Source organism: Punica granatum, chromosome 1 (assembly GCF_007655135.1).
Source record: "Punica granatum isolate Tunisia-2019 chromosome 1, ASM765513v2, whole genome shotgun sequence".
Taxonomy (NCBI): domain Eukaryota; kingdom Viridiplantae; phylum Streptophyta; class Magnoliopsida; order Myrtales; family Lythraceae; genus Punica; species Punica granatum.
The window spans coordinates 10,375,637-10,390,863 of NC_045127.1; the positions used below are offsets into that span (position 1 = coordinate 10,375,637).

The 15,227-nt window shown below is 43.6% G+C and overlaps 2 protein-coding genes across 2 annotated transcripts; one reads left to right on the forward strand and one right to left on the reverse strand.

Annotated features, from left to right (window-relative positions):
• Positions 1 to 2,082: 2,082 nt before the first annotated feature.
• On the forward strand, positions 2,083 to 8,376 carry LOC116192950 (kinesin-like protein KIN-14F). Its single transcript, XM_031521664.1, has 18 exons — positions 2,083 to 2,414; positions 2,510 to 2,696; positions 3,059 to 3,222; positions 3,362 to 3,505; positions 3,634 to 3,993; positions 4,104 to 4,172; positions 4,267 to 4,491; positions 4,622 to 4,703; positions 4,786 to 4,881; positions 4,976 to 5,155; positions 5,253 to 5,359; positions 5,453 to 5,631; positions 5,825 to 5,989; positions 6,074 to 6,327; positions 6,647 to 6,810; positions 6,898 to 7,092; positions 7,176 to 7,798; positions 7,882 to 8,376. Exons 2-18 carry the CDS (start codon positions 2,552 to 2,554, stop codon positions 8,039 to 8,041), a joined length of 3,312 nt encoding a protein of 1,103 aa, XP_031377524.1. The 5' UTR covers positions 2,083 to 2,414; positions 2,510 to 2,551; the 3' UTR covers positions 8,042 to 8,376.
• Positions 8,377 to 9,772: 1,396 nt separating this feature from the next.
• Positions 9,773 to 13,780, reverse strand: LOC116192843 (LRR receptor-like serine/threonine-protein kinase). Its single transcript, XM_031521515.1, has 2 exons — positions 10,668 to 13,780; positions 9,773 to 10,568 (listed from the first exon to the last, which is right to left on the reverse strand). Exons 1-2 carry the CDS (start codon positions 13,504 to 13,506, stop codon positions 10,099 to 10,101), a joined length of 3,309 nt encoding a protein of 1,102 aa, XP_031377375.1. The 5' UTR covers positions 13,507 to 13,780; the 3' UTR covers positions 9,773 to 10,098.
• Between the last annotated feature and the right edge of the window lie 1,447 nt (positions 13,781 to 15,227).

Below are 15,227 nucleotides of genomic sequence, written 5' to 3' on the forward strand. Positions count from 1 at the left end.
CCGCCTTACGGACTTTATTTCGATACGCATATGTAATGGACGGTCGGCCGGGATATCCATCATTAACGGGGCCGGAACAATCAATGATGGTTCGAGTTATTATAATGGCAGTGGCCTCCCGTGCCCTAAAACACATCATAGCATCAGCCCCCGGCAAAATTCTCATTCAACTCTTCGATTATTATTATTTTTAATTAATGAGGCTTTAGAACTCCAATAATAAAATATTATCATTCGGTTTGGCCACACCTTGCCGTCCGGCCTAAACGACGACGGGGTCCCACTGTGACTACAAATTTCATGGCTTTATTATTTGGTCTGACCGACTGCCATGCATTGGAACATCCCGAGGACGTAGTCGAGTCGATGCGATACTTTAGTGACGTGTGATTTGTTATTTCCTGTCATTGAATTTTGTTGAAATTTATATCTAAATAATAAATAATATTTAATCATGTTATCTCGAGAAAATCCAACGTTAACGAACCCACTAAATAATATTTATGAAATTTTATCTATGTGTTTCCGTTAAAGAAGGGAGGACTGGACTGTAGCATTGGCGTTTTGTAGGGCCAATTTCGTTATTTTTGCCCCCTAAGTAATTTGTTGCGTTTGGTTTCGAATTAGAATTTTAAAATTAGATTTGAATTTTAAAAAAGAGTAGTATAAATGAAGCCCACCATTTTCACTTTGTATGAATTATTTTGTTTTGTTGTAAAAAAAGTGATATAAATGGGGCTCACTTTTTGATTTTGTATGAGTTATTTTGTTTTGTTGTTAATAAAATTAGGTTAAAGTTGTGATTTTAAAATTATATTCGTAAACCAAACAAGATTTTAAAAAATAGTAATGGTTCCTCTGATTTCCATATTTGTAATTTTGCACCCTCAGTTTGAAACGTCCATTTCATTACATGACTTGACCCGATTATCATATGCATATATATATATATATATATATATAAGCTTATCAGTGCCTTTACCCCGTTTAGTTTTACGATTCGTTTTTAACTTTACTCTACTTATCTTCAATTCAACAATATAATTATTACTTTTTCATTTTTCTTAATTTTTTAACCATTCAATTCAATTTTTAATACTAAATTCTCAAAACTATTCATTACTTTTTTTCACAATTCAATAACCGAATCATTACTCTCTTTCAACTATTCATTATTTTTTCCACAATTCAACAACATAATCACTACTTTCTCTCAATTATTCATTACTTTTTCACACATTTTTCTCATAATTTAACAATACAATCATTACAAACCGAATAAAACCAAAACTCAACCCTACTCAATTTTAGAACCAAACGCAACACTAACCTTTCATTGTCAAAATGCTCCAAAACTACAGTTAAACCCTTGTTGAAATTCAAGCACCAATTTGCTAACTCGAGCCTTGGGAATCGATAAGTTGTCGTTTGCCTGAGCTTCAAGTACAAACTAAATGAAAGATAGATTAATCAAAGTTTCCACTTTGCATGTCTTGTGACAATGATTCCAATAGTTCCTATCAAAACTTTGAACTCGTTTCTAGTTGAGTTCATCTAGACAGATCTCAAAACACATACGAGGTCAGAACTTGAAATGAAAAAAACTCTAGGATCGATTTCAGGCACATCAACCCATGAGTGGCAAATCGAAACTGCTCCCTAGTTGGGACTAGACTATACTAAACCACGGAACTGCAACGGAAGACGATGAGGACCCTTCCCTGCCACGGTTTGCTTGCAATCAAAGCGACCGAGATTCACCGATATCTCGATACGATTGATCAGCGGGTGCAACAGCAGTTGACGGATACAGAAAAAGTCGAGTGTCATACCCAACCAACTTCGGACAAAATGCAATGTGATTCCAATCACATTAAAGAGAGATATTGTGTAGGTCAGGTCGTCTCATCGATGTTTTCTCCCTCTCTTCTTTTGGGGGTCTACCATATTTTGACCATCACAAAAAGAGACTCCATCGCACCGTTTTGACGCCGTCCAATGGTCGTTACATATATAAGATTGTTTTTTTTTTTCCTATTTATCTTTGTTTTGTTTCTTTTCTCAATTTTGGAATATCAACTCATCCCCTCAATCAAAGGCGGAGACACCAACGTTCGATTGAGTGCATTACATCCCTCTTTTCATTATTACTAACTACTTTTGCCATTGCCATAGCCATAGCCATCCATTGCTTCTCATCACGACGTAACTGTTCGTCTTTCGACTCCATCTTCTTCCTCCCTGCAGTTAAAGGTCTGCAGTAATTGCAGTAGTCTCCTCAGTTTCTTCACCCTACGGATGGTCTCTTTCTTGATGGGCAGATGCTCCGTTCCTGAAACCGATACGGCTAGTCTCCTCTGGCACGTTCGTCTTCGGCTTCAGTAGGTTCCCCGCATTGTCACTAGTCTTCATAGGTATGTCCACTGCATGAAGTCATCATCTTGTTAGTTCTTTCTACTGCAGTTGATTCATTCTTGTCGTTGTTGATCACCGTTGCTCTCGTCTTCAGGGGAGGAGAAGAGCAGAGGTGGTGGGGGAAGACACCAAAGAAATGCCGCAAGAAGGCAACTCCAACTGCCCGAGCTTCACCTCGCCTGCCAAGAACTTCAGGGGATTCAAGGCTCTGGCCTCTAGCGACTACTCGGAGGAGACCATCAATGACAATGAACTCGCCCTGCGAAAAGCCGAAGAAGCAGGTCCCCTGCCCCTCTTCTCTCTCTTTTCATCTTCTTCTACGATCGAGTTATCCATCCGATCTTCTTACAGAGCTTTACTCGATTGATCAAGTGTTGCTCACTTTCCTGCTCTCTTTATGACAAATCTGCTGAATTATAGAATATGTGATTTAGAACTCATTACCATGGTACTTATGACGTTGGTTATATCAATCTGAATAACATTTTTCTTTTTCCTTTTTGAAAGTTGATGGGATTGTGGAATCGTTCATAGGCCCGGGATTGTAAAGCATGGAAATGCCGTCTCTACGAGAAAAGAAACATTGCTATGTGCAAGACTTTGTACACTCAAGTCTTTAACATTGTCCAGTTTTGTCTTTCAGCTTCAAGGAGGTATCAAGCCGCAGAATGGCTGCGGCAAATGGACCAGGGCGCCTTAGGGACACTGCCCAAAGAGCCCTCTGAGGAGGACTTTTGCCTTGCCCTCCGGAACGGCCTCGTCCTTTGCAATGTCCTCAACAAAGTCAATCCCGGCGCCATCCACAAGGTATAAAAGCATGAGTCCATGACACTACGTCGGGTGACATTGCTTTCTGTTTTGCTTCCCTATATTTCTTATACTTGCTTTTGTAAACTACTTGTGGCGTGTCGAATTATAGTTTTTCTTAATCTTGTGGAATGTGCAGGTGGTGGAAAGTCCGATTTTGGATGTACAATCAACTGAGGGGCCAGCACATTCCGCGATTCAGTACTTTGAGAACATGAGGAACTTCCTTGTTGCTGTGAAGGATATGAAGCTGTTGACCTTTGAAGCATCTGATCTGGAGAAGGTCCGATCTTTTTATCGATTACTTGACATGGAATAGCATACAAAATGCCCATGAGTATCTCTCTTCGGCTGGTTCGTGATGGAGTCTAAGCAATGTCATCTCTGTGTTTTGGTCAAAATATGTATCAGGGTGGCTCATCAAACAAAGTTGTGGATTGCATTCTCTGCTTAAAAGGATACTATGAGTGGAAGCAGGCGGGTGGGATAGGGGTTTGGAGGTACGGGGGCACTGTGAGGATCACTTCCTTCCCAAAGAGCTCATCGTCTTCCCTGGTTGGCAGCGAAAGTGCCGATGAGTCAATAGATGAATCGGAATCATCGCAGTATGATCAGCTGCTTGACTTCATCCATTTCTCAAATGAAGTCTCAACCGAAGAGTCCAAAATTGCCAATGTTCTGACTTTCCTTTTCGATCATTTCGGGCTCGGGCTTCTGCAGGCTTACCTCAGGGAGAGCGACGGGCTCGACGATTTACCTCTGAATGCAATGGTAGGTATGACCTAATCTGCTCTCTTCTCAAATTATGTTATCGTCGATTTGTTAATTGATTCTGCATTTCCTTAGTATTAGCTCATTCTGACCTGACTTTCCGATCGCAGGTCATTGATGCTTTACTCAGTAAGGTTGTGAAAGATTTCTCAGGGTTGCTTGTCTCGCAAGGCACTCAGGTTTGTGAGCAAAAACTCTTGGACTATCGCGTATTCATTTTTCCATCATTCATTAGTTAAAGTCTTATATCCTCTCAAATGCTTCTTTCAACAGCTTGCCATGTTCATGAAGAAGATTCTGAAAGGCGAGCGGGGAATGCTGTCAAAATCTCAATTTATGGAGGCAATCTCACAGTATCTCCGGCAAAGGACGAGCATGGCATCTAGCGACTTCTCGGAATTTTGTACTTGTGGTGGAAAACGTGAGGTTGTACGGCCTAGTCTTATTAGCCGATGCGAACACGCTGACCTGCTTCATTTTCAGAGTAAACAGCTTGAGGTATCAAATTATCAATTATTTTTCTCTCTCTCTGTTTTTTTTTTTGGGGTTACAAATTTTTTTTCTCTTTTCACGACTACTCCGTTGTAATGAAGTCCATTTATCTTGTTCTATTGCAATTATCTTTTAGGAGCTCAGGTTCTATTATCAAGAGACGAAGCTCGAGGTCAGAGATATTCATTCAAATTGGGAAGAAGATCTCAGACGACTCAGTGAGAATCTGCGGAGTTATTCATTTCATTTCGATTAACTTTCTTTATGTTCCATTGATCTATAAGGCTTGCATTGCATTAGATCATCACGTGAAGAGCCTTGAAGTTGCATCATCTTCTTACCACAAGGTCTTGGAGGAAAACCGAATGTTGTATAATCAGGTCCAGGACCTTAAAGGTGCCAAAATGCGCTTTCACTTCTTATCTCAAAGCCTTACCTTGTATGTACCATGAGATTTCAGGATCACTCATGAAACTGTTGTTATTTGCAGGAACAATTCGCGTGTACTGTCGCGTGCGGCCTTTCCTCCCGGGGCAGTCAAACAGGCAATCGGTTGTGGACTACATAGGAGAGACTGGAAACATCATGATCGTGAACCCTTTCAAGCAGGGAAAGGATGCCAGAAAGGTTTTCACGTTTAATAAAGTGTTCGGGGCGAATGCTACACAAGGTACTACTCCCTTTTGCTCAGAAAAAGGATTCTTTCTTTTCCATGTTCTTCTATAAAAGCATCAACTGGATTCTCTTTTCACTCTTTTATTGTTCAGAGCAAATATATGTCGACACTCAACCGCTGGTGCGGTCTATTCTCGACGGTTACAATGTCTGCATTTTTGCATACGGACAGACAGGCTCAGGGAAGACATATACAATGGTATTATTCATCCCGTCGTAAATTTGAAACTCGTCATCCAGTACTGCTATCTTAGAGATGTAGTTTTTACCCTGTGTGGTTATTTTTTGGTAGAGTGGGCCTGACCTGACCTCCGAGGATACGTGGGGCGTAAACTATCGAGCCCTCAGGGACCTGTTCCACTTATCAAAGGTGAGATTAGATGTGATAAAATACGATGTTGCAGTTCAAATGATTGAGATATACAACGAACAAGTCAGAGATCTGTTGGTCAGTGATGGATCCAGCAGAAGATATCCTTTAATAAATTTTCTCACTTCAAGTAATGAAGTTTCAATTTAATACTCAGCAATTCTGTCTGGTGATTCCGTTCTTATCTGTCCTATTCTACAAAGACGACCTTGAAACTTACTTTATTTCTTCTGGGAATCAGTTCGAAAACGTTGCTTTACTTTCTGGACACTGAGCTTCTTAACCACTTTGCACATTAGATATAAGAAACAGCCCCCAGCTAAATGGACTCAATGTTCCTGATGCGAGTCTTGTCCCAGTAACATGTACCCAAGATGTGCTTGAGTGGATGAAGATCGGCCAGAGCAATCGTGCTGTGGGGGCTACCGCTTTAAATGAGAGGAGTAGCCGCTCTCACAGGTGCAGTGTCTTTCCTGGTCTCGAAAGTTTTTGTAACTTGTCGAGACAAGTGTACTAAAACATCTGCCCTTTCCTATTGCTCAGTGTATTAACAGTTCATGTTCAAGGAAAAGAGTTGGTCTCAGGATCCATCCTCAGGGGTTGCCTTCATCTCGTGGACTTAGCCGGGAGTGAGAGGGTAGACAAGTCCGAGGCAGTCGGCGAGAGACTGAAGGAAGCTCAGCACATTAACAGATCACTCTCTGCACTCGGGGATGTCATCTCGGCTCTCGCACAAAAGAGTTCACATATTCCATACAGGAATAGCAAGCTTACTCAAGTGCTGCAGGAGTCCTTGGGTAAGACATCTTTCGTGGCAAAGACTTCATTACAGTTGCAGGGTGCTCCAGAGTCGCTCAATAAGGGATATCTCATTAATAATATAATAACTTTACGAACCAGAAAAGAAAATTATCTACTTCGATTATCAAGTTAATAATCTCCGATAAATATTTTGGTTGTAGTTGATTTTGAATGAAGAAAGCAGATTTTAACTTTCTCATACTTGGAAGCTGAAAGATATTGATTTTCCGGAAATGCTTTTGGCATGCAGTCTTCTAAATATTTGAACGATATATTGTCCCCTAACTGTCCTACCCTTTTGCATTTTACGTCCAGGGGGACAAGCGAAGACGTTAATGTTTGTCCACATAAATCCTGAAGTTAATGCACTTGGAGAGACCATCAGCACTCTCAAGTTTGCAGAGAGGGTTGCCTCCATAGAACTTGGAGCTGCTCGATCCAATAAAGAAACCGGCGAAATCCGGGAACTCAAAGATGAGGTTCATCACTATCTATTCTCTCAAAGCTAAGTACAAGCAGGTATTACTTTTATTCAAAGGTAGTAAGCGTGCCCATCGTCATTTCAGATTTCAAATTTAAAGCTGGCACTGGAACGGAAAGAGGCGGAATTGGAACAAGCAAAAGCGGGAACTGCTCGGAGTGCTATGGAACAGCAGAAGGCAAGAGCAGTTTCACCTTTCCGCCTGCCTAAGTATAGTTCCAACGGCAGTTTAAAGCCTGAAAATGGTCAGAGACCAATTGATGATGCTAAAAGCTCTGAGGTAAGCTCCAAACTTTCAGTCTTCTAGAAGGAAATGCGGATTGAAAGTCGGGCAAGGATTTAACCATCTAATGAAATTTACAGCTTCAAGTGAGAAGTTGCTCTTCGGGTAAGCAGAGGAAGTCAAGGCTGCCTGCTGCCTCGGACAAGGATGGAGCCCAGAAGCCGAGGTCGCCATCCCCTCCTGTTAGGAGATCAATATCCACTGATAGAGGTTCCACCATTAAAACAAGGGTCAAGGCCGAGACAGTAGAGAACCCACCAATTGCAAGAGTGCCCTTCCCAGCAAGAGTACCTGTCAGCAGATCCGTCACCTCAACACTGCCGTCAATCACACCAGCACCAGCAGATAACAGCTTGTCGAAAGTCCATCTGACCCCGCAAGAACTGCCAAAGCAGGATGACATGTTCGATTGGTTCCTTAGCCTCCAGAACAGCAAGAAAATTCACCAAGAACGCGAAGATGAGCAGCTCAGGCAGGCCCTGAACATTAGGCAAGGTGGCATTCGGAAAAGCAAGCCTGAGAGCAAGGCTAGCATTAATGCCAAGCATCAGCTGCCTTCAAGAACTCAAGCACTCGATGCAGCAACAAAAGCATTTTCTTATACAGATACTTGTGGGAAGATAGATGAGGATCATGTGGCCGACTTCTTGGGTAGGAAGCAACAACGGCACTTTCCAAGGAGCTCCCAGAATGTGGAATCGAGGTAATCATGTCAGTCGACATCTTCTGAAGTTTCTAGCATGCAAATGCCCAAGATATATATTTAGAAATTTCAAATGTCCGCAGGGAGCCGATGCTGGAGATGGAGGGCTTGTTAACTAAAAAACTCGAAAACAAGCCTCAAAATGGTCCAATCCGCAATGCGAGAGAAGGTGCCACCCCATCTATGCCTGAATTCAGGAGGAGCAGGTCCACCCCTCGGGGAAAATTTCCTGGTGTTTCTTGAGAGCTGGGAAAACAAACGGACACGAGTGATATGGTCTTTTCCCAAGGGTATACTGTACAGTGAATGCAAGCCTTCGAGTTGCAAGTGACACACATCATTCCGAAGATTCGATGATTTCATACTAAATTTTAGCAGACGTTAATTCCTTAATTACTTGTATAGTTCAGGAGTATTTGTTTTCTTTTGCTTTGGGTTGCGGATGGTCGGGTCTGTTTTCAAGCTGCTTCGTGCTGACAAGCCAAATAGGAACCTGCTATGTATTGAACAAACTTATGTGATTTCTATATCGAGAAAAAACGGTTTTGTTATAGTAAACATTTGTGTGCAGTTCCAAAGTGGTTTGTTCAGATTTCTCTTCGAGTCCACGAAGTAGCAAAGTCCTTCCATCACTATAAAACTACACAATCGGCATACAGAATGATCAAATTTTACATAGCAATATTAATTTCATGCCATTGTTCATTCTGCCATGCCAAAATCACGCTGCGGCCACAATTATCAAGGCATTCCGGATAGCAAGGGCCCAACAGGACATGCCTGTACAGCAAGGGCCCTCCACGGTTAAGTATCGCAATATCGTTTTGTCTTGTTTTCCAATCTTTCACACCAAAACATTCTGAGCTAAATAACTCGAATGGAACCGGTGTTCAAGGTTAGAGACCGAGTACAATGACCTTGCAAGGTCAGGCCTCCTCCAAAGCAATCGCGACGATTGAGCTCGGTGAAGATCAAGATCAGGCTTCCCACCACCCGCATCCAATTCAACACTGATTCCGATGCTTGGTTCGAATAAACCAGGACAACAATATCATAGGTCTGGAACAATTTAGAACCAGATATCGAATAACCAAAAGACTAGAGAATGTTAAATATCTTTCCCACACTTCCTCCAAAAACAAAACATGACATCACGAACGAGATAGTAATCCTACCAAAAAAAATAAGAGATAGACAAAGGAGAAATAAAGAGGTGAAGAAGTCCTCGATGTAAATTGAATATGATATCTCTTAAATCTGAATCGAGGACGTACACCACTATATTACGTTTATTTTCGTTCACCTTGTATGATTTCTTTGATAAAACACCTCCACTTATTTCTGATATGGACAACAATTGTAGACGAGAAAAACCGTCGATGTCACTGCCAGGAGCTTTTAGAGCTAATTCTGAAATCAAGCTATATGTAGGTCGATGATACCATGAAATTTTTAGTGACGGCTCTTACATGTGAGTCATACATTAGTACAAATAATGACATCACATACATGCATGTATTTATATATCTCTTTGATACGAGGGAAAGAGAACAAGTCCCTTTTTTCTTTTCCCTTCAGAATGCTTCGATAGTAGACAAATTCAGTGGGGACTGTAGCTCATAGGATTAGAGCACGTGACTACATACGTACCTAGGTGTCTAGGGACTAAATCCTTCCTAATCCACGACCGACCCAAAAAATGGAGGGACATTTTTCTACGTGGTTAGGAAAATCACGATCGGGATTGCAGACCTGATCGAGGCTACGGAACTTGGAGGAGCGAAGGGGGATTTTCAGAGTTTATATGCAGGGCTAGCAAAGGCTAGGGAAACCTGTTTATGGAACGGGTGGGGGTGGGGCGCTGGGCGGCCTTTTCTTTGCTGGAAAGTCTCTCTCAGACAGCACATATGCACGTGATGTAATGCATGCCATGGAACGTGCCGTGGTACCATGTGACCCAAACAAACAGACACAGACAGAGAATTTAATTTCTCCCATTAAATTCTAAATTACATGAATCCAAACTTCCCGATCACCCATTTGCCGAGTGCTGATGATGATTATCCCTGGAACATTGTGATTATTACTGTTACATCAGTGTAGTTGTTGATTGTGACGATACATCGTCGATTCGGCTCAATAGTTGGCCATTCTGGTCTACATCGACTGAGAATTGCAGTGGCAATTGCAATTGCTAAAGAAAAGGAGGACATTATGATAATCTAATTGGTTGGCTGTAGGAAATGATGACTATGCACAGAAGGAACGCTTCCTAACATTAAGATGCCGTTTCCAATCGCTTAGATTGAATCATCAGAGAAGGCGAATGAGCAGTTAGACGATCCCTGAGAAGCCGCATTATCCCGAGGCTGGGGCAGGGGCGACGAACGGACGGGTGGAGACAGTATTAGACCCTTGGTGAAGTCGGCCTCGGGCCTAGTGGGCTCGACGTGTCTGATTTCCTTGAGCATAGCGACCACATCCTTCATCATCGGGCGGTTGTCGGGTCTCATGCTCACGCAGAGGAACGAGACGGCGAGCGTCTGTAGCATCTCGTGCATTGCGGGATCCGCCCTCCCCTGCAGCTTTGTGTCTAGTATGTCCGCTGGGTCCCGCTTCGCAGCAAGGTGGTCACGGACCCACTGGACCAAGTGTGCCCCCCCTGGCAGTGTGGGGTCCAACGGGTGCCTTCCCGTTAAAACCTCGAGAAGGACCACCCCGAAACTGTACACGTCGCTCTTTTCTGTGATATTTTGCGTCGACGCATGCTCTGTTGATCAAATGGAAAGAAAAAAGGAGGAAAAACTTTTGTTAAGACACATTATATGACTTCTGTCAATAGTAACATTTCCAAGTCACTAGAATTAACCTGGAGCCATGTAGCCGTAAGAACCGGCAAGATAAGGTCTTTGGCTTGGCTTCATGAGGTCTTTGCCAGGGCTCACGGTCCGTGCTAGTCCGAAGTCGGCGAGATAGGGCTCATTCCTTGGGCCCAAAAGGACGTTCATGGCCTTGACATCCCCGTGTAGAATTGCCGGCACGCAATCATGGTGCAAGTAGGCTAGTGCATCCGCCACTCCTAGCACGATGTCGTACCTGTCCTCCCATTCTGCTCCTCCTCCTGGCTTCCCAGTATTCCCAGCGCCATGGAGCACCGAACTAAGACTTCCATTGGGCAGGTAGTCGTAAAAGAGCAGTTTCATGCTGTGGTTTGAGCACCAGCCAAGGAGCCGAATAATGTTCTTGTGACGGATTGAACCCAAGGTCTGAATCTCAGAATCAAATGCACCCAACTCCTCGGATGACCACATTTTCTTTACTGCTAGCGTCTCCCCGCTCGAGATCATCACTCTGTAGACAACCCCAGAGCTTCCGGTACCAATGACATTGGATGATGTAAGGTTCTTAATGATGTCATCGATCGAGACTTCGAGCTTCTGGTATAGCGTCATCTGCCATGTCTCATGTTCTGATAGGTCTTTGCTCGAGATGCGATGTCGGAGTAAGAAGTAGATAGTGACCAGCAGTATCACGACACTGGCACTGACAAGGATCAACATTAGCAGTTTTGAGGCTGATTTCACCCTGGCCGGGTCCGCTGGTGTTACGACCCCGGACTCATCAGAGATGTACAGGCCTCGATTGCCTGTGAGATCGCTGAGAGGGAGCTTCTTGAAGAATGGGGTGTTGGGCAATTCTCCTGAGAAGTCATTGAAAGAGATATTGAGGGAGACAAGGTTCTGAAGGCCTGCGAGTATGTGCAGGTTTCCTTCGAGGTTATTGTGGGAAAGGTCGAGAGTTCCTAGCCTGGTGAGGCTGGAGAACTGGGGCGGTATCTTGCCGGTGAGTTGGTTGCGGCTGAGATTGAGAGAGATCTCAAGGGACGAAATTAGGCCCAGTTCCTTCGGGATTTCACCCGAGAAGAAATTGCTTCCAAGGTCGAGCATTTGAAGCTTCCTGCAGGACAAGATCTCCGCCGGGATCGGTCCTGATAATTGGTTCTTCCCCAGATTGAGTTTCGACAGTTCGGTTAGTGACCCGATGCTCTGGTTCAGCTCCCGTGTGAGCCTATTGTCTGAGATGTCCACAAACTGCAAGCTCACCGGAAGCGTATTGGGGAATGAACCAGTGAGACCATTTGAATGCAGATCAACAAACTCGATTTTCTCGCATCCTGCTATTGTTGGAGGAATCCCCCCTATGAATCTGTTTTCACTGAGATCGAGGAAATTCAGGATCTTAAGCTTTCCGATCTCTGAAGGAATGGTGCCTGAGAGCCTATTGCGATTCAACCGGACGCGGTACAGGGCCGAGCAGTTCCCTATATTGGGCGGTATGAAGCCAGATAGATCATTGGAGAGTAATAGAAGCTTGGTGAGGTTTTTCAATTCGAATATCTCCTTCGGGATCGAACCGGAGATGTTGTTGTAAGAGAGATCGAGCGCCTGGAGACTCTGACACTGCGAGAGGCTCCCGGGGATTTCGCCTGTGAGCCTGTTCTGCCACGCGAAGAACAGAGTCAAGCTCTTAAGTTCCCCCACTGAATCTGGAATTCCGCCGGAGAGATCGTTATTATCGACTTCCAGATGAGTCAGCGCAGTGCAGTTGGTGATCTCAGCAGGAATTGCACCTGACAACTGATTGACACTGAGCTGAAGCTCTTCGAGCTTGGAGAGGTCCCCAAGCGTCCTCGGGATGCTGCCTGTTAAGAGATTCTCCGACAGGTCGAGGACCACGAGCTCGCTGCAGCTCCCGAGCACTTCAGGTATTGGACCGACTAAGCCATTCTGCCACAGAAGCACGCTCTGGAGCTTGCTGAGCTCCCCAATTCTCTTGGGAAGCGACCCGGAAATGGAATTCTGGTACAAGTACAGGTTCTGTAGCTCGCTGCAGTCCCCGATATCTTCGGGAATCGGACCTGATATCAGGGTCGTATATATTGCAATAGTCTGAATCCTCCTCAGCTTCCCTATCGATGCTGGGAGGCTTCCCGAGAGGCTGGTCTCCGCGAGGCCGAGTATGACCAAGTCGGTGCAGTTCCCAATCTCCTCCGGCAGCTCACCCTGAAGGTTCTTGTTCCCGCCTGCACGGAAAACCTGCAACCTGCTCAGTGCCCCGATGCTTCTAGGAACTTCTCCGCTGAGCTGGTTGTCGAAGAGCGTCAGGTTAGTGAGGTCCGACAGGTTCCCGATATCGGAAGGAATCTCCCCTTCCAGGAAATTCGAGTTCAGGGCCAGGCTCTCCAGCTTGCTCAGCCCGCATATCTCCACCGGGATTCCCCCAGTGAGAGAGTTGTCGCTGAAGTCGATAAACCGGAGTTCCCGGTACTCCCCGAGCTCCTTGGGGATGGTCCCAGTGAGGTTAGCGGAAGAAAGGACGAGGGTCCGGAGGGACCTGAGGGGAGCGAAATTCGAGGGCAGCGAGCCCTGCAGGTCAACCGACTTTAAGCTCACCTCAATGACATCTCCCTTGGAGTCACAGGCGATCCCGAACCACCTGCACGGGGTGGGGTGCGAGGGGTCCCAGGAGGCCAGCGCATTCCCAGAGAAGTTGAGGCTGTCCTTCCATGCCAAGAGGGCTTGGCCCTGGACATCAATGGAGTGGACAAGGGGGAAGTAGGTGAAGAGAGAGTTCAATGACAGTATCAACAAGGTGGAGGATAAGATGCTTATGCTGCTGCTTCTGCTTATGCTCAGAGCTGCAGGCATTGCTGCGAGAAGGAAGAGAGAGTGAAGCAGGAGAGGGAGAGAAGAGGAAGAGGAAGAAGATGGGATGAATCAGTTTTGGGATTGTAGAGGGGGAAACCCCATGTTTATTGTTTATACTACAAGGAATAGAAATGGCACAGCAGCAGCAGATCCAGGCCAATCCAGATCATGAACAGAGCACAGCAGCATGCTTCTCTCACCTTGGTTTTCCCATTATTTATTTAAATATTAATTGTACTTCTATATGGGCATGGACGCTAAATTCTATTCTATCATATCATTGGGTGATGGAGATAGGTTTCTCTCCCTTAGGGATGAAAACGATAATTTTTCTTTCGGCTGTAAGAGAGGTTTATGAGCTTAGCAAAGAGATTTAGGGAAAAAAAAAATGAATTCGAAGAGTTTCACTGGCGAAAATCGAAACATAATCTATTGGTTCTAGGCAAAGCCTTGTCTCTATGCATGTAGTTCACCCTCGTTCCCATATGGAATGATCTTTGGTTAGCTTGTGTCCGCTGTACATAATTTGGATGCTTCTGGATGACCAAAAGGGTTGATTGCTCAGTAGCTTAGCCTTTCGACTCGGGGCCAAATTCGTTATATAATCGATATCGGAATCATGATTGTTCATACTGCAGAAATAATTCAATCCTTGGCCTTGTCCAATGCGATGAAATAATTCAATTCTTTTTTTTTCTACAGTGATTCCTCTCCCATTCCATTTCAGTTTTTCTGATATTGCTCATATTACCAGAAAAGATTATGAAAATAAGAAGATATTCTCCATTTCCAATCTTCTGAGAAAAGGAAAAGGAAACAAGGAAAAGTGAAAAAACAGCCTTCCAAGAGGATTGCTGGGACAAAATTTGGAAAAACCTGTTTCCATTTGCAGTGGTATTGGAAAACATGTTAGAAAGTGAAAAATTATTTCTACAAAGTGAAAACTACAAGCTTCTTTCTCTCTTAACGATTGGAGTAGCGTTGTTACAAGATCTATAAACTTAGATAAGCCTGACATCAGAAGAAGATACTACGAGCGGAGTTGCAACGAGATTTTTTCATGACTCGTTGTTAATCGAGAAGCGGATTTCATTTTATCGATCGGAATAAGATTAACTAATGGTTAAAATAAGGCATGGTCCATTGTATGTTTATAAAAGTAGATTATCAATGCTACCTAAAAGAGCCTACACTAACACAGACACACTCACTCGAAAAAGTGGTCCATTAATATTCATGTGCCAGCAGAGTGTGAGTTGGCCATGTGTGCTCTACCCAGTCCTGGTCCATTAACTTTCCCCCATTTTCCCAATTTGATAAAAACAAATATTGAATTAACAAAACAATTTTCTTATTTTCTGACAAGAAATTTAAATAGCAAAAAGCACCAAAAAAGAAGGAAAATGAAAAAGAAAATTTGGAAGTCTCCGAATAGAAGTCATCTATGGGTTATGCACACACAAAAATTTATATGTTAGCTTCGAGTCAATCCACATTATATGTTCGACCACTTTGACAATCTTTCAAAAGAGATCTTTTTTTTTTTTGGTTCGTTCGATCAATCAAATTTAGATTTGTTATTGATTGATATACAATGGGCACGAAAATTTTACTTAATACATGATGACATGGTAGAATTTCTGAATATAAATAATCACCATTGTAAACTTCAAGGTACTGCATTTTTGTTCAATGGGTTGAAGTTTGAAAACTCGAATTTG

Bases quoted from the DNA above. Each gene is read 5' to 3' on its own strand.
- LOC116192950 (XM_031521664.1), top strand. From the start codon at position 2,552: ATGCCGCAAGAAGGCAACTCCAACTGCCCGAGCTTCACCTCGCCTGCC. The intron at 4,173-4,266 runs GTTTGTGAGCAA...TTCTTTCAACAG, and splicing joins TTGTCTCGCAAGGCACTCAG to CTTGCCATGTTCATGAAGAA. The intron at 7,799-7,881 runs GTAATCATGTCA...AAATGTCCGCAG, and splicing joins TCCCAGAATGTGGAATCGAG to GGAGCCGATGCTGGAGATGG.
- LOC116192843 (XM_031521515.1), bottom strand. From the start codon at position 13,506: ATGCCTGCAGCTCTGAGCATAAGCAGAAGCAGCAGCATAAGCATCTTA. The intron at 10,569-10,667 runs GTTAATTCTAGT...TTTGATCAACAG, and splicing joins TTACGGCTACATGGCTCCAG to AGCATGCGTCGACGCAAAAT.